Here is a 23154-nt window from a genome sequence, read left to right as displayed (position 1 = left end):
GAATGATAGACATTAGACAAGAAGACAGACAAGAAAACAGCAAATACAGACATGTGTGTATGCCTGATGGCAGTATGACATTGACTTCAAAAAGGCAAGAAAACACAAGATTGCAACGAGATAAAACTTTTATTATTTATGTACACCAGGAATATACAAACTGTAATTGTACATAAATATATATCCTACTACACCCCAAAATGGATTAATATATAACCTTCAATTAAAAAAGGAAAATAAAATCTGTGGTCTCAAAAAAGTGAAAATGAACAAAAAAAACAAAAATTTATTTTTTCCCGTTTTGTAAAATTCAAAGCCACTACAAATCTATAAAACAAATTCCTCAGATGCAAAAATCAAACTTTTATAGTAAAGACTAATAAAATATTTTGGTTCAAATACATTCTTTTTGTCCCCCCCCCCCCCCCCGAGCCCATCTGCGCACACACACATAGACATTCGCTAGGTAGGGCATTACAATGATCGAGGTGCAACAAAACAGGCCAAAGTCTCACACACCTCCGTTGTGCACACAAGACAGTCGTCAAGGCCAACACAGCCTTTAACAAACAACTAGACATGCTTCCCCATGTCCTCTAGGCTCGAGCAGTGGTTCTCAACCTTCTCAGGCTGTGACAAGCCCCACCCACCCCCAACCCTGATACTGGGAATGTAGAAGTTGAAGCATTCAATTTAGTTTGATTCGGTTCCATAGATAAACATTTTGACAATTTGGCCGATGTTTGACCAGTTTTTATAGTAGTTTCCTGATTATTATTGATGCGGTATTGAAAAGGTCTTAAAAGTTCTTAAATTGTCACTTCACTGTCCTCTGGGAGGAAAAGAACATATGTGGGGGTCTCGACCCACAGGGTGAGAACCACTGCTACTTCAGTTTTACTCGCGTCGTCTTCAGTTGTAAAACTTTAGGTTGTGGTGGAAGTTCTCTCAAAACGGTAGTTCCATCATCATTAGGCACTGTTAATTAAACCCTAATAGAGATCAGTAACGTCAGGAATAAGACAACATTAACTACCTCCAACCAAAATGATTACATTAAACAGGGCAGTTTGCATTGCATAATAATACAGTACACGCATGATGCAACATCAACACACACGTCAAGCTGCATCTCTTTGGAGAAACATTGCATTTTATACGGCGTGGCTTCATTGAACACATGCGGTCTAGAAATGGGTCTGTGGGTCAGAATCAGAATCAACTTTATTCTCCCATCATAGTTTTACAAGTAAAAACTGTGATGTGACAATAAAGTTGTCTGGGGATAACCTCGCAAAATGCTGGACCGGTCAGCATCAACATTTATTGTGCACGCTGCCAGTGAGCCAAAGACATTTCTTCCCACATAGTCTTGCGTAGCCAGACAACTATTCCACAATCTCCGAATGCTATATAGTCTGGAACGTCACCTCCCAAAGTCTGAGCTAGGAAGCTGCCTTTTTTTTATATATATATATATTTTTATCCCACGATTTTGTAACCCATTTTTCACCCCTGTGTCAATCATCTAATGTGATCCTGGGCTCTACACACCCTCCGCCAACCTGGGGAGAGCAACGGACTTAACTCATGCTTCCTTCATGCTTGAGTGTCCAAGTTGCTCCTTTACACCTGACAGGGGGGAGTTTCCCTGGTTGGACGTAGCGCGTGGAAGGAACACGTTATTCCAACCAGTTCCTTTCCCCTCCATCAGGCGTCCCGGCTGGCCAGGGGGAGGCAGTTTAGAGACCAGGATTACTGCATGTTTTTGTGAGGGTACCTACCCTAGGCCTAGGGGACACGGGGAGAACATGCAAACTCCACACAGAAAGGCCCTTTCACCAACCCCGCCTTTGGGTATGGGCACTGATGACGCGGAGGAGGAAACACGCCGCCAGCACCCACAGCGCCCCGAGCGGGAATCGAACCCAGGACCTTTCCTAAGTATCTTTACATTTATTTATTTTATTTGCATTTCTGCTATGCCGCAAGCTATATACAGTATACTTAGATCATTTTGATTTATATTAGGATAGATTTGCGCGACTAAAGACGAAACGGAAGTGAGGAGGCTTCACTTCCGCTTTATCGCTTGCTCACGATCAGAGCTTCCCTTCTCCAGACTGCATTTGAAACTTGCGAGACGCAACAGTCTGACAACGCGAGACTACTTCCCACATATCTTTTTGATATTTAACTTTAATTTAAGAATAATTAATATTAATAATAATAATGAATGAAGCCAGATCAGGCTTAAACCTTTCCCAAACATGGAGTCATGTCACAGAGATGACAGATCATGTCCCAGATCCACATGGAAGCCACGCCGTTACTAGAGCCCGTCTTTGTTTGTTAGAGCTCCAAGCAAACAATAAAACCCGTCCTCCACTGGAGTAAAGCAAGTTCCGCAAGAGTGGAATGCTGTCTAAGAACTACACTGACCTGAGTAACTAAAGCACTTGGTAGGTACGCAGTAACAACACCATGCAGCGGCTGCCCTGAGGCATGAGGCTACTCGTGAGTCAGACATCTAAAAAATGATGATAAAGCCTTAGCAAGAAATACTAGTTAGACGCTCCAGAAAAACACGGGCAAAACTTCTTGATTGAGTTTGCGATGAAATATGCAGTTTTTTTTATGTGATTTTATGCGGTGAAATTGCGGGAAGTGGTGAAATATGCAGAAAGTTGCAAAATATGCGAAAGATTTGAAATGTGAAATATGCGAAATACCGGTATGCGGGAAAGTTGCAAAATATGTAATTTTATGCAGTGAAACATGCGGGATGTTTGTGTGATTATGCACCCTTTAACAAAATATACCCCTGCATAATTCGCATAATGACATTTTTCTGGAGGGTCTAACTAGGTACTACGAGGTGAAAACCAGCGTGACACTCATCTCAGTCAGCCAACACGGACAAGTTACTTTTAGGACCACAATGGAAACAAGGATGTTTTGGTGTTTTCCTTTTAGCTCAAATGTCTGACTCGTGCCGTTTACATTTCTGCCTAATAAAGTAATCAATCAATCAATACTTCACTGCTTAATAAAGTGCCACAGTGAGCAGCATTAGCTTTAGCCCAGATGACGTGGGTCGCTTTGCTTCTGAAAAGCTCGTGTTGAGGTTAACTCAAACACAATGATATAAAATAGTCCTTTTCAGTCAGGTCAGTCAGGCACTATTTATACTGGTGGTAACACAGCAGACACCATGCTGTGTGGTGATGATACTCATAGCTGCAAAGGAAGATTCATAAGTTTGTAAACATTTGTCTTCCAAGGATATAGGAACAGATGCCTTGTACAGGTGATACAACACTGCTATGTCGTTGACATGAATCTGTATATATGTATACACCTTTTTTCAACCCCCGAAGGCTGTGTTGGGGGTATGTGTAAACAGTAGGCATGTAACGATTTATCATAAATTGATTACAATTATTTTGTGTACCTTACAGATTATTCATGTACCTCATGAATAAAATGCATTATTTAATTTCCTATATTGAAAAGAGCAAGAGAAAATACAGTTGTTAAAATGACATGTTTTTTTGGAAGAGAAATAATGAAGGTTTTTCTGTAATTTGTCTGGAAAATAATTAGGTTAAAAATGGTATCGTGAACCTAGTATGGCGATCGTGACATGCCTAGTAAACAGCACAGTGGAGTGTGAATCAGATCTGTGCTCATTGGTGACCGCTTGTTTACACGCTTAGCTACTGTTGGACAAATTTTTATAGGCTTCGTAACCCAGTATTGTTAACTGGTCGATGTGACTCTGGAGGCTGCTGCTGTTAGGCGAACAAGTCGAGCCCGATTCATTCGTTTTAAGTTGTATTTGTTTATTTGTATTTAATCACTCAGTAAAAACGGTACAAAAAAGGTAACAATATTAAAAGAGAGAACTCGAACATAGCAGAACTACAAAACTAATTTTGTGAGCGACACAGACGCGCAGCCACTGTAAGGATAAATCACGCTTTAGACAGGTGGCTTCATGATGAGAGGCGACACTACGCCTACAACAAACCCTTCCGAAAAAGCTTGACATCATTAGAAAACATGCCTTTGACAACAAGGCACGAGATAAATGTTTGGTGACAGAAAAAAAGGCTTTGGAACAACAGCAACAACAACAACAGAGAGACGTCAATTCACGGCGGAGTGAGTGGCTTTAAAGGGAGGAGGCAGCGTGGAGGCTGTTGGAAAAGAAAAACTTTCTCTAAAATAACCTGGTTTCAGGAGGGACGGTATGGTTTTCTCAGTTCTTCCGGGGTGCAGTTTGTTTTTTTAGACCTCGTCCTCGTCGTGCAGTTTGGTGACGTGGCCGATGCCCTTGGTCACGCCCTCTCGGAACAGCAGCTTGGCCCCCACCTTCAGGTACTCTGGGTGCTTGATGAACCTGAAGAGAACCACCGCCTTCTCTCCTGTTCTCAGCTCGTCCTGAAGGTCAAATGACATGCGCACACACACACACACACACACACACACACACACACGTGAGTAGAAAACATTGGCTTCTTTGAAGACCAAACACACTTTGGAAACAGTTGGCAGTCATGTCAAGTGGGATGTTGTCAGTAGTCTAAACGTGCCGGACCATTCAGAAAGCAGAATACAGGACAGTGTTAGGACGGAGTGGAAGGAAGGACCGACCTTGCCGTGCACTGCCACCACGGTAGCAGTCTGCCTCACGTTGCCCACGTGCACAGTGACCTGGAAGCCCTTGTGGAACGTCTTGGCGTGAAACAGCAGCACGATCTCAGCCTCAAACAGCCAACAGATGGTGGGTTCCATCTCTGGACTCACCATCACCATGCCCTGGGAGAGTTCAATTTTTTCCACAGACATACAAAATGAGAGGACAATACTTTTTTACCAGGAACACATAATAAAGAGCTATCACCATCACCATAATCATAAAAGTCTGAGAGGGGGTGCTTGCAAATAAAACATTTGAGAACTCCTAATGTGCCATAGTGTCGTAGTTAAGTGTCCTACATATTCTGACGGAAACTTGGAAGAATTGACCTTCAGTAAGTGGGTGTGGGTCATATGATGAAAAATAAGTCCATTATAATGGTGCATAAAAACATTTCTCACAGACACATTTGTCCGTGTACAACGGACATATCGATGACCCCTGGTTTATCAGGTTGTCTGACCTTGCGAAGCAGCGAGCGGTCAAAGTCGCCCAGCGCCAACGTGGCAGCCTGTCCGGCCCGGAGCACCCTGCACGCCGAGCGGTTCCTCTGGATGCTGCCCACGGTCAGCTGGTGGAACTGTCCCTGGTCCGTGGGCCCTACCACCAGCTGCTCCCCCTCACGGCAGATACCGCTATACGCCACCGCAGAGAGAGACAATAGAAAGGTTAGCACACTGTCCCTGGTCCGCCTCGCGGCAGAACACCGCATAGAGAAGCGATACAAAGGTTACAGTGGTGGAAAAAAAGTACTCAAGTTAAGTAAAAGCATCAATACTGCAATTAGTAAGGGCATTTTATCAGGTATTTGACCAATCTGGGAACTAAATCGTTACCAAGAAATTTATTCACCAATGTGTTTCTAAAGGTGTCTAATAACATGTACTAAAAGTTTGAAATTCAACTCCCGGGGGAAATTGAGTTATTAGCATAATATGTGACCATACCCATAACATCCTATATAAAGAAAAAAAGTCCAAATTTCATCATTCTTTCAGTAGCATGTGACATATGAAACTAGGAGGTTTTCATGATTCTGAATCCATTCCAAGCATTAGTTTTGCACAAAAAACACTCCTTGGAAGGAAAACGGCCATAGCCGTCATCACAAACGTGATGAGGTCAGCACATTTGGTCAAGTGGATAGTGTTTTTTGTGCAAAACAAATTTTGCTTGGAATGGATTCAGAATCATGAAAAACCCCTAGTTTCATATGTCACATGCTACTTAAAGAATGATGAAATTTTGACTTTTTGGCCTTATATAGGATGTTATGGGTATGGTCACATATTATGCTAATAACTAAATTTCCCACAGGAGTTGAATTTCAAACTTTTAGTACATGTTATTAGACACATTTAGAAACACATTGGTGAAGAAATTTCTTGGTAACGATTTAGTTCCCAGATTTTCATAGATTTCTCTTACTAAATATGTATACTGTAGCAGTAGCACAAGGTACGGAGTACGGACAAGACAACTGTATTGTGCTCACCTGTACAGAGTACCTCCCACTACGGTCCCGACATCAGGCACCGTGTAGATCTCATCCACCTGGAAAAGATTTGACAAATGATCTTACATTTTAAGTAGTCACAGAATATTATATTATTCTTCACTACGATCGCACCCCGGACCGCAAGTAATGAGAGAGCCGTTCCCTGCGCAATCGCGAGAAATCACTTTTAAATGCATCCATCTGTTCAGTAGTTATAGACTCAGAGCGTCTTCAAAATGGAATGGCGGTCAGGAAGAGAAAAACAAAGAATAGGACTTTCTGATCTACCTGAAACTCTGTGAGCTGTTGCATGAGCTCCTCCTGCTCCTTGCAGTTGCTGAGAGGAGGGATGATGTTGAAGAAGACCTTGAGCAGGTCCAGGCTCTCCCCCGACACACTGGACAGGGTGAAGATAGGCGTGATGCTGTGGAAAAGGAACGCAGTCGCATGAACGGGAGCCTCAAACAGACTGTTCTACATACTGCCAACCAGGTGAAGAACTCACAGATTGAGGATTGAAGAGTTTCTGAACATAATTATTGCTAGTTTGACCATTTCAAATGCCATAATCTCAAAATAATAACCGGAAATCTACGCATTGAGAGCTTGCAGATCAGCTATCAGTCGTGGCGACAGAGAACTTAACCCATTTAGGCCTGACGTCGAAATAAAATAAAAGTCACCTGAAAGAATATATATTCAAAGATGTGTGCCTCATTTTTTACGATTTTTCAAAAAATAGCAGACCTACAAGCTCGTAGCACGCCACTCGGTGGCGCGCTATGAGCTTGTAGATCTGCTATTTTTCAATTGTTAAAACACCAAAAGGGGTTCCCGTACAGAATGGGTTAAATCCATGTATTTCTTTCAACATTGCCCAGAATGGGTCGACATCCGCGAAATGTACTGTATATGGTGGTGCTGAAGTGGTTAATGTATGTTTTGTAATAATAATAAATATCTACAAAGTAACTAAAGTTTTCAAATAATTGTAGTCGAGTAAAAAGTACAATATTTGGATCTGAGATGTAGTGGAGTAGAAGTAAAGGTTTTGGAAATTGGAACTAACTACAACTACAAATACCTCAAAACTGTACTTAAGTTAAGTTACTTTCCACCACTGTCTTTCAGTCATGTGTGATATGCGATTAGTACATAGTGCGTATGTGCGTATGCCGTACTTGGGCGACTGGGCGAACTGCTGCGCCGCCGTGACCGCGTCGTCCGTGTTGCTGACGACCATCGGCGCCTTGTTGCAGCCCGGCTGCTTCAGCAGGCGCTCCAGCTGCCGCACCGTGCGCTCCACCGTGACCCGCGAGCACAGGTCCACCTTGGTGACCGCGATGAAGATGGGCACCTTCAGGGCCATGGCCAGGCCCAGGTGCTCCCGCGTCGTCCCCGCTGAAATGGGAGAGAGGTGGACGGAGAAGAAGTCAGGCCAAATTGGCGAGTTAAACTAATGCAAAAACCTGTTACCCAAAAGACAAATTTGATGCCTCCCCCTAACACAAATAAGTGAAAAGATATACAAAGCTTGTAGATCGGTTATTTTCACTACTACTTAAACATTTTGTTTTCTAGTTTTATGGAATTTATTTTAATACAAATACTAAAGAGTGATACAATATGGCGCCCGGTAGAATCATGATCATAGCATATGCCATGAATAAAAATAATATAAATGCAGCACAGTTTGTCTGCTACAGTATGCCAACACATTAGCTTTACACACAACTAATGCAGGTTGGTCGTGGTAGAGTGATAACTCTGCCTATCTGAAGGTGGAAACTTGAGGCTCTGGTGTAACACAAACTGATAAAAGTCTGAGTAGAATCTAGGCGTATGACGTATGATTTTTAAGTCACAAGACGTCAAAGACTACAGAAATAGAGGAAGAGCAGCTTGGCTTCTCACACAGGGAACATGCAGTTCATTACACTGCACTGAGTTTCAAGGGCAGCACTATTTTTCCAGTGTAGGTTTGCCTGATGGGCCATTGGGTCATGTTGCCTGTAAACAAAGCTGGCATGTAAGGGAAACAGAGATATAGATACATATATAGGCAATGTCTGCGTCTAGACACAGATCTAAAACTAGACCTCAGGTTTTATTTCATGGTCAGTGGTCACTCACTTCAAAGTTCATCCTGGTGCCGTTTAATGGTTGGTTAGGCACCGCCTAGGCACACTTTGTACTTTTGGCTCAACGGCATCAACCTCAGACTAGTAGTAGGTCAATGTACACACTAGCCTTTCCTCCGTTTCATAATTCAAGCTGCAGCACTCAGGTTGCAGAAAACATGTCCTGTGTGAGTGCATGTTGTTATTCAGCTTGGATGTTCTGACCCAGTTAGTTCCCTCTCTCCACACCGGCATTCTCCGGCAACGGCATCAGATAGTGTACAAATGGAACCAAACGGACCCGTTAGGGTCCATTTGTTTGGTTCCATTTGTGCACTCTCTGACATAAATTAACTTAGATTTTACAATATAAATTGGGGGTCCCAGAGATAGAAATGCCATTAAATGGGGGTCCGTATAGACTAATGCATGTCAAACTGGGGGTCCTTGAAATTAAACGGGTTGAGAATCACTGCTAGAGCCGTAAAAATCTTCTGTTATGGGGGTCCCTGGCATGCATTTTCAAATGGGGTTCCATGGGGCTAATTAGTGTCAATTTGGGGGTCCTTGACATGAAAGAGTTTGGGAACCACTGTTATACAGTACACACACGTAGGTAAGTCAACAAACATTGGCTTTATTAATTTCTTGTGTGGTTTACCTTAACATAGTTTTGTCTGAAGGCTTTAGTCTAACATTACTGATTTAGAAAAGGTTGATTCCTATTAGCAAATGCATTGTGTGTTTTTTAACTGTACATTATGGTTACAGTCTTTTGCATGATTCAGCACTAAAATGGTATACTGTGAAAACGTAAAGATACAATCCGTGAGGTATTTTTTATGTCTCTCCCCGTGGGGAGCGGTAATTGCAATGATGTCTGAACTACGATAAAGATAAAGCATCTAGTTTCCAATCCCATGTGCCTGTATCGTGGGCTATTACTATATCGTACTCAATCAATAATTAATTATATTTATACTTTAAGGACGTTTGAAGGTAATTTCCTCTCAAATGCTATATTTCTCAACATCTATTTGTTTTCACTTGACTATAGGGATCATTCTCCTGATTTAAATTGGCAGTATGTTGAGGGATTCTTTCCCTGGTTATTTATGACAGATATCTGTGATACACTTAATCATTTCACTACGCAGGCAATCTTCGAAGGCTACGAAGGCTCATCTTCTAGCCGTGTGCGTTTTTTATGTTATTTGCTGAACAGCCTGAAATTATTGTGATTGTTTGCTTTATCTATGTATATTAAACACAAACAAAACCCGAGTCTAACTTCAATGTTTACTAGATTAAACACTGCAGAGTGTGGTTGGGTAGTGTGGAACACAGCATGCATAGTGGGTGAAATACGAGCAGGCTTCAACATTCTTTCTATCAGCTGTTCCTAGCAACAGTATCACTCGACACAGCGATATGACTGAGAGCAGAGAGGCACTGCTGTAAGTCAGGATGGCCGAGCGGTCTAAGGCGCTGCGTTCAGGTCGCAGTCTCCCCTGGAGGCGTGGGTTCGAATCCCACTTCTGACAATGATCTATTGTCTTTATGGAGTACAGGAATTGATTAAGCAGCGCACAGTGACGGCAACCAAGTACAGTGAGTTACAATGCAAAGTAGAGAGGCCATAGTCTGTTCCCACACACACACGTAGCTTTTGCCAGTGCCGTTTCACTTATCACTAATGCTTCTTAAACAAAGATTACCATTTCACAGAAGGGCACCATTAGCTACTTAATGCAAACAGTTCTTATCTGGGCCTGCTTGCGGTGGCTCACAAGGCCCCAACCCCCTCCCTCCCAGTCGTAGGGAGGTGTTTATTGAGCACTCACAGATATGTTAGGGTGGCAGAGCGGTCTAAGGCACTGCGTTCTAGTTGCAGTCTCTCCTGGAGGTGTGGGTTCGAAACCGCCACACGTCTGACAGTAAAATGATATCAACTTAAAACTATTAATGGCCACTAATTTAACTAAATGTTATGAAAATATGTTTCTTCAGTTCTTTCCATTCATTAGCCAGCTGACACATTATGAATATGCCTGGAGAAGACAAATAATGGATTTTTTTATCATGGGTTTTTCGTTTATTTATATTCCACAAGTCCATATAATATGGTGATGAATTCCCTCGATATAACGATAACAAAATTATGTATCTGCTGCGAGAGGTGCGATCACACAGATCTTTGACAAACCTTTTGATTTGATGTTAAACAACATTCAAATAAGTACCTTCTTCAAATGTGTGTGTATATATATATATTTTAGATGAGTCCCAGGGACATTTTATGAGTCCCACTTCAACCACGTTAGGAGTCATATTTAGCAATTTGTAAAAATCTTTTTTTATAATTGCACCATTTCACTCACCATTTAATTTTATATGGTTATAATGTAGAAAACGGAAGAAGAAATGATTATTATAACTAAAGCTAGCAAAATAAACTAGAATAAAAAACAGTACAGTAGTCATTGTTTTATTGCGTCCCTTAACTATAAACTGCATTTTGGGATGCAAAATGCACCCTATTTTAATCTCTGTGTATATATATATATTATATATATATATATAAAAGGGAAAAATGCCCTGCCCCACTTTCAAAGGCAGCAACATTCGATCAGACCTCAGTCACATAAATAACCAATACGCCAACCAATAGCCTACAAGCTACCGTCTCTAGTCCGTTGCCACCGATCAGATTTCAGCTAACACTTCTCAACATGCTCCCTCAATGTGGATGGACTACCGTAATACTCCTTCAAGTCTTCAATTATGCCATGTTCATTTTGACAGAAAATTTGTATTTAGTTTAGTCAGTCTTTTGAGTAAAAAACTAAAATAAAAGTATTTTCGTTTCAGTCATATTTTAGTCATCTGAAAAGTTGTAGTTTTAGTCTAGTTTTCTAAATATCATTAGATTTTATTCGACTAAATGTACATACAGTTGATTTTGTCGACTAAAATTTATTTTGGCGGGCCTTGATGGCGTGGCAATGGCTGATTTTACACTTGGTTGCATGCTGAAAATAGCCGATCTACAAGCTGACAAATAGCCGATCTACAAGCTGACAAATAGCCGATCTACAAGCTGACATTGTAGATGTGCTGTAAACAGTACAGTGTTTCTTGGCTTCAACAAGTGTGGCCGTCCTTCTGCAAAGTCTGCAACACGGACTGGGCTCAGTGTCAAATAACTGACACGGTGTCAGAGTCACCAAATCACCCGACTCCAGTGACCCATTCTTGTGGTGGGTTCAGGGTCAGATTGACCCACATGAATGGATGGAAGGTATTTGAGATATTCTGAGAGCGAGAGACTGGTAAGAGCTGGCAGAGGGGAGGGGGAAGGGAGCGGGCAGAGGGGAGGGGCAGAGGGGAGGGGGAAGGAAGGCGGCCGAGGGTAGGGCGGCATGGCCTCGTTACATAACAAGCTTAGTGACACAGAGTCACAGGGGGATAGGTCACAACAGCATGGAGCCCATGCAAAGTATAAACAAACACACTGGCACGGAGAGTGCACAGTCCTGCACTATTATCAACAGCCTGAACCACCACTACCACCACTACTTATTGTCTCCACCAGCCGAAGGCATGGGGGAGAGTATGTTTTGCACTCCGTCCGTGTGTCCGTCCGTCCGTGTGTCCGTGTGTCCGTCCGTGAGCAGCTAATCTCGGCCACCGTTAACCCGGTCGATGCCAAATTTTGCACACACACTTTGGATGCCAACCATGAACCTCTGCCCCAAACTTTCCAGAACGGCCTGTTATAGCGCCACCAGGAGGCCGCTTTGTGCAAAACAAGTTTTTGCACAGTACACCTACAGATTTTGTCCAAACATCACGCAAATTGGTACACAGTCTCTCTAGAGCCATTCAACGAAACCGGTCTTTCACATTTCTCAGACTCCATCCTGATTGGTTAAGATTGGCTTCCAAAATTCACAGGAGTGCTCAGTTTCAAACAAAATGCTGCAAATCATGAACACATCGCGTGATTTCCGTGAAATTGTGCACCCACATTCCCACTAGGCCGAGGACGAAATGCCACATGAACAATTTCAACTCAGCCTCAAGGTGGCGCTATAACTGGCCCAAAAGTGTTTTTACCTCTAACTGCACGGATCTGTGGATAACTTTGTATGCCAACTCCCTAGAGGCCAAGGAAAAACCTTTGCCTGGAATTTTTCACATCTGCTCTTTATAGCGCCACCAGGAGGCCGACATATGTAAAACACATTTTCTATTATTACTCCTTCACATTTTATCCAAATTTCACGCAAATCGGTACACATGATCTCCATAGTCATGTGATCAAGACAGGTTTGTTTGATTTCTCATATTCCATCCTGATTGGCCAAGATTGCCTCCTCCAGTTTTCAGGAGTAGCCCGCTTTGTACAAATCGCCACAACTCCTCAACGCAGCGTCCCATTGCGATGAAACTGTGCACGCATATTCCCACTAGGCTGAGGAAGAATCCTGGTGGAGACCTGTGCCGATTGGCACTTTATCTAGTTAGTATTATAAACAACACACTGGCACGGAGAGTGCACAGTCCTGCACTATTATCAACAGCCTGAACCACCACCACCACTACCACTACTATTATTGTCTCCACCAGGCCGAAGGCATGGGGGGAGAGTATGTTTTGCACTCCGTCCGTCCGTCCGTCCGTCCGTCCGTCCGTGTGTCCGTGAGCAGCTAATCTCCGGCACCGTTAACCCGGTCGATGCCAAATTTTGCACACACACTCCCTGGATGTCAACGATGAACCTCTGCCCCAAAATGTCCACAACGGCCTGTTATAGCGCCACCAGGAGGCCGCTTTGTGCAAAACAAGTTTTTGCATGCCAAATTTTGCACACACACTCCCTGGATGCCAACGATGAACCTCTGCCCCAAAATTTCCAGAACGGCCTGTTATAGCGCCACCAGGAGGCCGCTTTGTGCAAAACAAGTTTTTGCACAGTACACCTACAGATTTTGTCCAAACATCGCGCAAATTGGTACACAGCCATTCAACGAAACGGGTCTTTCAGATTTCTCACACTCCATCCTGATTGGTTAAGATTGGCTTCCAAAGTTCACAGGAGTGCTCAGTTTCAAACAAAATGCTGCAAATCATGAACACATCGCGTGATTTCCGTGAAATTGTGCACGCACATTCCCACTAGGCCGAGGAAGAAATGCCACATGAACAATTTCAACTCAGCCTCAAGGTGGCGCTATAACTGGCCGAAAAGTGTTTTTACCTCTAATTTACTTTTGTTGCCCTTTTATCCAACCACCAGATGAAGGCAAGCTGCAATGTCCTACATTCCTATCCTGGTGGAGACCTGTGCCCAGAAGGGCACTTTTTCTAGTTTATTTAGACTTCTTTCAATTATACACAGCCATTTGTCATGCAAATCATTTTTTTGAAAACTGAAAACCTTTCACACTCAGATAACAACACAGCTTGCACTGTAGATCTACTATTTTTGAATATCCAACCAAAGCAAAAAATGTAAAATGACACAGATTCGGCAGTGGATCAGCGATAAATTGGCCGGTAGAGAGAGGTTTCCAGTTCGATCCCGGGCTCCCCCAGAGTCACAGTACGTTTTAACAGCGGGCGACAGCCAGACGAATTTTCAGTAAGTGCATTATTTGTCGATGGGACCCGGCGACTAGCGGCGATAGAGGCGATAGCTGGCGAACAGGCGATGGTCCAAAAGTGGGCGAAAAGATACAAATAATTAATCTTTTGGGCGACGTCGTAGTGGGCGATTGGGCGATAGCCAATGAAATTCAAGCGACGCTCGCCGTTGGACTCCTGCTGTTAAAACGTACTGTTAGTGTCAAAGTGTCCTTGAGCAAGACTCTGAACCCCTAATTGCTCCCGATGTGCAGGTTGGTACCTTGCATGGTTTCCTCCGCCATCGGTGTATGAATGCGTGTGTGTGAATGTAATGCACAATCTATGTAAAGCACTTTGGATATAAGCGCTATATAAATGCACCATTTACCATTTAGATGCTTTCCCGGTTTTACTGGGTAGCCTAAGGTTTAAAGAAAAGGCGTTTTAAACATTTTCTCACCAATGCCAGTATTTGCACTGACGACCAGCATGGCGAAGTCTGGGCAGTAGCTGGTGAGGCCAAAGATAGTGGTCTTCAGGTACTTGTGATGGCCAGCCAGATCAATGAAGGTGATCATCTTTGAGGCACTCTCACAGATCTGCTCTGCTGTCCGAGATTCACTGTAATTTACAACCTGGGAATAGAAAGACAAAGATAAGCTAAATCTGCTAACTCCATTTTTATTTTTTCCGTTATAAATCAATGCTATTGATCACCCTTTGCGCCTGTGTGTTGGTTCAAAAGAATATTGAACCAAGTGTTAAAAAGCGCTTCTGACTAAACCAGAAGCACTCAAACTGTCTGCTAAAGCAGCTAACTCCACCACCTCTCCCCCTCTCATGCAATGATGCAAGTATCTGACAATATATAAAGTCACAATACCAACTTTGATGAGGCAGTATTTCAGTTCTTTTCATTTCCTGAACAATTTATATTTTTCATTTCCTGGGTTTATAGCACAAAATAGTTGAGGGGTTTTCACAAGGGGAAGGAGACAAAGCCTGCGTTCTTGCTTCGTTTGGATCACCAAGGTCGTACTGCACTTTTCAGTTGTGTTTTGACGTACCATAGAAATAAAGCTCAATATATTTCGACCCTTGTCGAGGGCGGGCGTATGTAAGTAGGTAAGAAAGTCCATTATGTTTAGTATAGCACTGCTCACAGAGAGAACTCGAAAGTGCTTTACATAAAGACTGGGAATAAAACCACTGAATCATTCAAATTATAGAAACACAAACTGTACAATCTCAGAAACAAAACAGCAGACACATTACACACATGGAGGGGAAAATCAAGGACATTCCACAAATGCTTGTTTAAACAGTAGTGTTTGAAAGTGGTTCTTAAGACTCTCAGGGCCTGTGGCAGGGCATTCAGGGCCTGTGGCAGGCCATTCAGGGCCTGTGGCAGGCCATTCAGGGCCTGTGGCAGGGCATTCAGGGCCTGTGGCAGGGCATTCAGGGCCTGTGGCAGGGCATTCAGGGCCTGTGGCAGGGCATTCAGGGCCTGTGGCAGGGCATTCAGGGCCTGTGGCAGGGCATTCAGGGCCTGTGGCAGGGCATTCAGGTGCGTGAAATGACCACGAACACCAACGCAACAGATTAACAGGAGTGCATGCACCTCGCAGACTGCCCACTTGCCTTGAATTTCTAGGCCCATGTGTTCCTTCCCGTGTGAAAAGACCTTTACAATTAGATATAGCGCTACTTCTCTTTGTGGTAATGTTCTTACATTTGATGCTAGCCAGTTGACTTTACTTCGTTTCTAACTCTAAGCCAAATGTTACGTCACCTATTTGGGCACATTTGACTTTGAGCCGGAATCTATGATTGCATTATAAGGGTTTAAAATTTGATTCAGTTGTCAGACCAGTCCTGTTTATCGCGTGGTTCGCCTGCATCTCTGTAGTTTGTTTTTCATGCTGTACTGAAATGAATATAATCTTTCAATATGCTTTGTAAAAGGGTTGGCAGTAATGCCAAGTACACCAAGAAAGTATATAGCGCTTAAGTGGTAAAATGCAATGTTAAATATATATCACACGACATGTGTTGTCTTCCCTATCTGGTGCACTAACAATAAAAACCCAGAGATAAGCATGACGTAACATGATTTGTTGTGACTGACTGCCTCGGTTCTCCATGTATGACAGAGAGATGATAGCATATATTCTAGGCTAGACTAACATCCACAGCACTCATTCTATGGTCTCCAGTGGTGGACTATTAAGTACTCAGCCCCCCGCCCCAGTACTTGGGTGAAAGTATAGAATAGATCTATACTCCTGGCCAAATATTACTCAATTACAGGTGAATGTTCTTATCTTACTCCTCTTCGTCCCCTATGGGACATAAGGCTTCAATGAGCGCTGTCCATTGCATCCGATCCCTGGCAGCATGGTGCGCCTCTCCCCAGGACAGGTTCATCTGTTCCAGCTCCTGCGTCACAGTTCTGCTTCATCAGGAGTGGTCATACTGCCACCCAAAGAATTTGCGTAGCCAGAGTCTACTAATAGGACAATGTTTTTTTTTATGGGGTGGCATTGTTAGTGCCACGCCCAACCCCCAACCTGGAGGGCCAGTGTGCTGCCTTTCGTCTCACTCCTCACCCAAGACCTGTCTGGTATGGTTGAACCTGCCAGGAGCACTAGGCTCCCCCCAGCATAGCTCTCAGGGTCATAGAAGTACCCAAGCCTCTCCACCACGACAAGGTCACAGCACGGGGAGAAGACAGGTGAATGTTGCTCGGTCAAATTTGTACTTTAGTTAAAGTACTGGAGTTCAATTTTTTTGAAATGGGGCTAAATCATAATGTATTTTTTTTTCCTTCCTAGAAATGTAGTAGAATCAATCAAGTACAATATTTGTCTTTGAAATGTAGACTAGTGGAGTGAAAGTTGGACACATCTAAAACATCAAATACAATACAGTTACAAAAAGACAAAAGTACTTTGTGTCGCTGTCATCAGTGGTGGTCTCTGGGCTTGGTCGTGTATTGCTCACCACTGGTGGGTGGTCTCTGGGCTTGGTCGTGTATTGCTAATAGAGAAGATTGTGTGCACAACTGCACATCTCAATGCCTATATTTAGGCCAGGTGCTGGATGTCAGGCATCAAGGCAAACATCAAGGAAGAGAAAGAACATCCACACACGCAACAAATTGCAACGTTTCGACATAGTAGGTTGAAACGCTGCAATTTGTTTCCTCTAAATAAAGTAAGTCTTGGAGCTCTAGAAACTAGTGTGCGGATGTTCTTTCTCGTCCTTGTTCGTATTGCTCACCACTGGTGGGTGGTCTCTGGGCTTGGTCGTGTATTGCTCACCACTAGTGGGGGTCTCTGGCCTTGGTTGTGTATTGCTCACCACTAGTGGTGGTCTCTGGCCTTGGTTGTGTATTGCTCACCACTGGTGGGTGGTCTCTGGCCTTGGTCGTGTATTGCTCACCTCTGGTGGGTGGTCTCTGGCCTTGGTCGTGTATTGCTCACCACTAGTGGGTGGTCTCTGGCCTTGGTCGTGTATTGCTCACCACTAGTGGGTGGTCTCTGGCCTTGGTCGTGTATTGCTCACCACTAGTGGGTGGTCTCTGGCCTTGGTCGTGTATTGCTCACCTCTGGTGGGTGGTCTCTGGCCTTGGTCGTGTATTGCTCACCTCTCCCTTGCTGTTGAAGCCGAGGATTTCAAAGCTTATGCTGGACGTGCGTCCGGTTTGGATCTCATGGAGATGTCTGAAGAGGTTGAGCCTCGCCCGCCCCCGTCCGTTGTCCAGCTCGCCTTGCGTCAGAACACCCAGTAGCGTGGACTTTCCCGAGTCCACGTTGCCTAGAACGGCAACCCGCAGGTCCAGGAACTGAGGAAATACACACACATTTTGTTCGCTTTTAGTTGGGTGCGCAAAGCCCATCCAAACGTGCGTCCTGCCCACCCAATCAAAGGTTATGGGGAATATTTATCTTTAGCCTATATCAAAAATACCACAAAATATCTGTACCATTTATCATTTCTGGTTGGGTGGGCAGCATTTTTTAGAGAGTTTTAGTGTTGATGTGCTGATGGAAATTGGGTTGGTCAAAGAAGAAGATGGATAAACTGATCTGATAGAATCATTTTCTATGCATTTCGGGGGTTTACAGGGATTTGACGCCCCAAAAATGTCCAAAGGGGCACCCCACCATATATTCGTCCTGCCCACCCTAGTGGCCACATGGCACACTAAACTCACCTGCTGGTCATCTGGCACCTTGCGAATGAGCACCTCGGCGATCTTACGAGGGGGGTCCGAATCATAGTCCACCTCTCTCTCCCTGAGGACGGCGATATCTGCTCCCACTCTGAGAGAACGGATCATCAACACAGCATTTACAATCTAGTCATAATGAATTACAGCAATCCATTACAACCTGAGGCCCATTCTACAAATGCCTTAGAAATCAGTGCTTCTCAAACTATCAAGATTTTTTTTTTAACCCATTTCGACCGAGACCGATTCTACAAAATGTCTTCTAAATCATAACAGTTTTCTGAAGAAAAAAAAATCATGTCAAGAACCCCCAGGAATTATCTGTATTTGGCTGCAGACCCCCTTCTAAAAATATGTTGTTCCAGGGGGAAAGAAAATATGTTGTTCCAGGCAAAGATTTGAGTTAAAAACGTTCGCTCTGAAAGAATAAGTAAACCTAGACCACTGGGTACTTGGATTGGTGCGTCTTGGAAAGTCTGGTGACACGAGGTTGATTAGTTGCGTCTTCTCTTGAATTTAGGGGGACGCGTTCTAGCATGCATGCACATGCACCGTTCCGTTACGTCCCTGCACGTGCACGTCACAAATGACTGGTACCACGGTGTGGTACTGCGTTCTACGAGCATGACACCACTGCTGGACACCAGTGTGCAACAGTACAAATTAGAGATGGACAATCGGCCACATAAATAACATATAAAATCGGTCTCAAAACAATTCTCATTGCCATACATAGAAGGATAGCAAATAATAGCGATGGCCTTACTTCTCTGCCATCCTGTGGAGGGTGCTCAGCGATGACCTCATGTCTTCCTCCGATAGGCCCACGAGCATGCCGTTGTCCTCCACGCCTATTTGGTACACGGCCTCGCCCTTGCCCTCCTGTAGACGCCATTTCATCTGCGTGGCCAAGTGCTCAAAGCGATACTGCGTGGGACCCACCAGCTTCAGCTATAGAGACGGAGAGAAATACCCATCTTTAACTTAGACAGTGAGTGGCGACCAGGTGAGACCAATAAAAAAAGTTTTTATTATAATAATTTAATAACTAAAAATTATGATGGCTTTATATTAACAATAAACTGGACAAATATGATTATATAATATATAATCATATTTTTCCAGTTTATTGTGTATAATGATATATTAATAATATCATATACACAACTATAAATAATATCATAATTATTGAAATAGTTTCTCCAATGCTCTTTGTTCCTGTCAAATATATGTCCCAGAGTCCTGCTCTGTCTACTCTAACACACCCTCTAATACTTTAAGTGCACACAAACTGATTGTCGAACAGATATTTATTTAAATTAGAACAACCAAAGATTATTTATTTGACCTACCTTGTACTCTATATTTCCCTCTTCAGCCTGAACCAGAGAGAATGGGAGAAACAGAAAAAAGGAGGGGGGGGGGGTAACAGCTGTTGTGAAACTGAATGGAAGTAAGACAATGGACCATTGATGGTTAGCAGCCTAGGTGCTGCTCAAAAAGGGCGCCAGGTTTGAAAATCACACACAACTGAGATTAACCATTACTAAACCTGTGGGGTTTTTTTTTAACCTTCTCAGCCCTAGACTAGTCTAAAAATCAAGGACACCGTTTTCCACAGTTGCCACATTTCCATCTATAAGGGTAAGGCCAAACCTCAACGAACAAAAAACTTTGTGATTAATGATAAAGTTACAAAAAAAGTCTTCATTCACAAAATGTGAAGAGAACATTATAATGAATGGATTATCACAGGTGAACAAATAAGTAAGTGGTTAATACTCATGGCATGGGGCCATATCACTTTCTCTTGGAACAAACAATACTATACCTACAATCTTGTTCAAATACAGATACATTGTCATTAAGCCTTTTTTTTTAATTCAGGTGCTATGTACGACCCACAGGTTGAGAACCCACTGAACTAAACCAACATGTACCATCATCTATGAAGGAATTGTTGATGGAAGATCACTGAACACTTCATGTTTCCATCCAGACAAATGACATTCATCTGAATTCTGAACATGTAAGGAAATGTCCCATGATAAGCCAACAAACTACTTGTTAAATTAGATGATAGTCTGCTCCATTTAGCAGCATAAAAGCATTCACATCTAAAAGACAAATGTCTAATAATATCTATACCATACGTGCGGACACATGTCTCACACTCACACACACACACACACACACACACACACCAAAAAAAAACGACAAGCATGTTGGGGCATGTCCAAGCGTTTCGTTTTGATTGTACTACGATTGTGCTACTCGTCAATACCTCTGTGGTCATTACTCAAAGTTCAAGTCGTTTCAGGAGGAAGTTACACGTTTGAGGCTCTGAGCTCAGCTGTAGAACTTAAAACATGGCAGACTGTATATTATCAGTTTGCAGCATAGTTTAGTAAAGCAGCAGCAGGTCAGACTCTCAGACACAGAGGTGACTCCAGGGTCATCGTTGTAAAATGACCCGTGATGACACGTCCCCGTTCTGGCGCACTAACGCTACTGCTGTAAAATAGCAGCTCTACAAGCTATACAGCGCGCCGCACCGCGACGCGCTGTGAGCTTGTAGATCTGCCAGCAGCCTCCACGCCAGCCAGGGCTCTGCTATTTACAAAACACAGCTGCTCGCTGTCATTTGCATGTGCGTCAGACACACGCAAATGACTGCCTATAGTTTTTTTTGCTCCTGTGCAAAGTTTGCGTCGACATCATATTATTATATGATAGCACATATATATACATTATAGCAACAAGTTAGAAAGAAAAATAATAAAACATCCACCCCCCCAACCCATCCGTTCACCCTCCTCCTTTTGATTACGTGTCATTGGTCTGCTGCTGCAGCATGCACTGTCTGCAGTGCTCTGCACACTGTCTGGATTTACCTTTAGTTCCTTTTAAATATTCAAACACTGATTACATGCAAATCAACAATGATGCACTGGGTAAAACTAACATCTACGCTTGAAATGTGTGTGTGGGTGTAAAAACCGACCAAAAGAAAGACTATCAGATATTTGTATCGATTCTGACAGATACGAAAGTAAAAGTCAGACTCGATAAAGAAAAATACATCTATAATCACTATCACGGTGTTCTGTTGATCCAAGGCTACAAACGAAAGCAACAATAATAAACAAATACAAATAAATATATATAATAAAATAAAAACCATTTAAGCTTTTTCAATATTTCATCTTTTAAAGCTCCAGGTGTATTCAACGTATTTAGCTTTTTGTGGATCTCTATCCTATATTCTAGCATGCTAGGAAAACAACTATGATTTTACAGCTATAACTTCAGTAGATACGGTAGTTCTTGTCGGCAGGCAACACCGTGCAGGATGGCGATGTGACTTACCTCTGGAGGTAGATTAAACGGCTGGTTGTTGTCGTTTATACTTTCCTCTGCAGGAGGTAGATTATACGGGGGGTTGTTGCTCACTTTCAAGTTCCTGGACGACCGATACTTTGACTTCTTGTTTTTTGCTTTCTTTTCTGCTTTCGGGACCGCCGCCGCCGAACAGGGGGAGGAGGGCAGCCCGGCGGCGGACCCCGCAGCATGGACCCCCTGCTGCAGGGACCCGTCACCACCAGGGGTCTGGTCCTGTTCAGCAGCAGTTCCCCGTCCCCGAGACGGCGGTCCACTCGCCGAACCGAAGAGTTCGGACACCCGCGGCTCATCCATTTATTATTGGCGGCTTTAGCCTTTTAGCCGCTAACCGCTGCCGTTTATACGTGTTCCCAAATGTGTTTGATATTATTAATCAACGTTAGAGTTATCGGGTTATAATAAAGCCGCCCAAGACATGATGATCGAGGCTTGTTTGGATCCCGTCCCGTGTGTACTGTGTTTAGGTTGTAAATGTAAAAGTTCCAGAAAGACAACAAAGCAGTGAACCAACCCCCCCTCCCTCCTCCCCTGTCGTTGGGACCGTCCTCCTACCCACTGTTTACTAGTGTTTACAGTCAGTTACGTCAGAAACAATGTTGCCATGTCCTCTTATTATTGTTTCCTGATGTTAATTGTTTTAAACCAGTGGTTCTCAAACATTTTCATAAAAAAAAATCTAGGATAATAGCCTTAGAGTATATATGATATTAGATTTAAATGGCTCCTTTGTGTGGATGGATTGGCTTATTTTGGGCTTGTTTTCATAGAGCTGGTCGCTTATTTCTGTCGCAAAATCTGGCAACACTGGCCAGAAGGGTGTGTGGTTCTATCCTTCTATGGTTGGTGTGTGGTTTTGAGGCAGAGGGCCGCACGGGAGAGCGGCGTTTATCGACTATTTGATTGATTGATTGATTGATTGATTGAATACTTTATTAACCGTTTGCTAAAAGGGTCATGAAACCAAGAAAACCTTTCGTTCGGCTTTATGTTTCCATTGGTGTCCTCAAGTACTCGAATCTAAAATATTAATAATAGAGTAGACAAATATATATGTAGCCTACAGTTGAGTTGACTAAGATCATCAGTACTGTGGGATCAGACTGGTTCTCACACTAATTCCAAGGGACCCCCATACCATAGCTCTTGCTCTAATGCCTTAGAGCTATGGACCAGAGCTAGGAGGACCCCCATAACTCCGAGGGGCAACAAAATGAGGGGTGTGCAAAATGGAACCAAATTGTAAGGGTCCATTTGGTTCCAATAAATCCAATAATCTAAACCCAGAACGCATTGAGTCCAAAAACCCAAAACGGTTGGGCTGTGCTAAACAACAGGAACTTTAATAAACTAGAAAATTCGCAATTTAAAAAAATTGCAGAGTGTGGTTGCCGCAGTGGCTTACATATGCCCCTCCCACTAGTATTGCCAGCTAATTACAATTTCAAGTCACGCCTTAGATCATGCGTAAGTAATTCGGAGGGGATTTAACCCCCGAAATTCATGTTTTTGCGACAAACGGTTACATTTCTCACATTTGCGGCGCCCCCTATGGATGAAAATG

At 43.2% G+C, this 23154-nt stretch overlaps 1 protein-coding gene across 1 annotated transcript; it reads right to left on the bottom strand.

Annotated features, from left to right (window-relative positions):
• Positions 1 to 110: 110 nt before the first annotated feature.
• Positions 111 to 22114, bottom strand: LOC310865332 (GTP-binding protein 2-like). The gene is made up of 12 exons (XM_083774372.1): positions 21561 to 22114; positions 19544 to 19570; positions 18958 to 19142; positions 18174 to 18282; positions 17604 to 17801; positions 14415 to 14589; positions 7385 to 7604; positions 6492 to 6627; positions 6201 to 6259; positions 5169 to 5340; positions 4660 to 4824; positions 111 to 4446 (listed from the first exon to the last, which is right to left on the bottom strand). The coding sequence occupies exons 1-12, from the start codon at positions 21885 to 21887 to the stop codon at positions 4294 to 4296; spliced, it is 1926 nt and encodes a 641-aa protein (XP_083630498.1). The 5' UTR covers positions 21888 to 22114; the 3' UTR covers positions 111 to 4293.
• Positions 22115 to 23154: the final 1040 nt, after the last annotated feature.

Source organism: Protomyctophum parallelum, assembly GCF_964188405.1.
Source record: "Protomyctophum parallelum genome assembly, chromosome: 10".
NCBI lineage: Eukaryota > Metazoa > Chordata > Actinopteri > Myctophiformes > Myctophidae > Protomyctophum > Protomyctophum parallelum.
This window is presented reverse-complemented; position numbering and strand designations above follow the sequence as displayed.

Bases quoted from the DNA above. Each gene is read 5' to 3' on its own strand.
- LOC310865332 (XM_083774372.1), bottom strand. From the start codon at position 21,887: ATGGATGAGCCGCGGGTGTCCGAACTCTTCGGTTCGGCGAGTGGACCG. The intron at 19,571-21,560 runs GTAAGTCACATC...TCTCTGGTTCAG, and splicing joins CGTTTAATCTACCTCCAGAG to GCTGAAGAGGGAAATATAGA. The intron at 18,283-18,957 runs GTAAGGCCATCG...CCGTTCTCTCAG, and splicing joins CTCCACAGGATGGCAGAGAA to AGTGGGAGCAGATATCGCCG.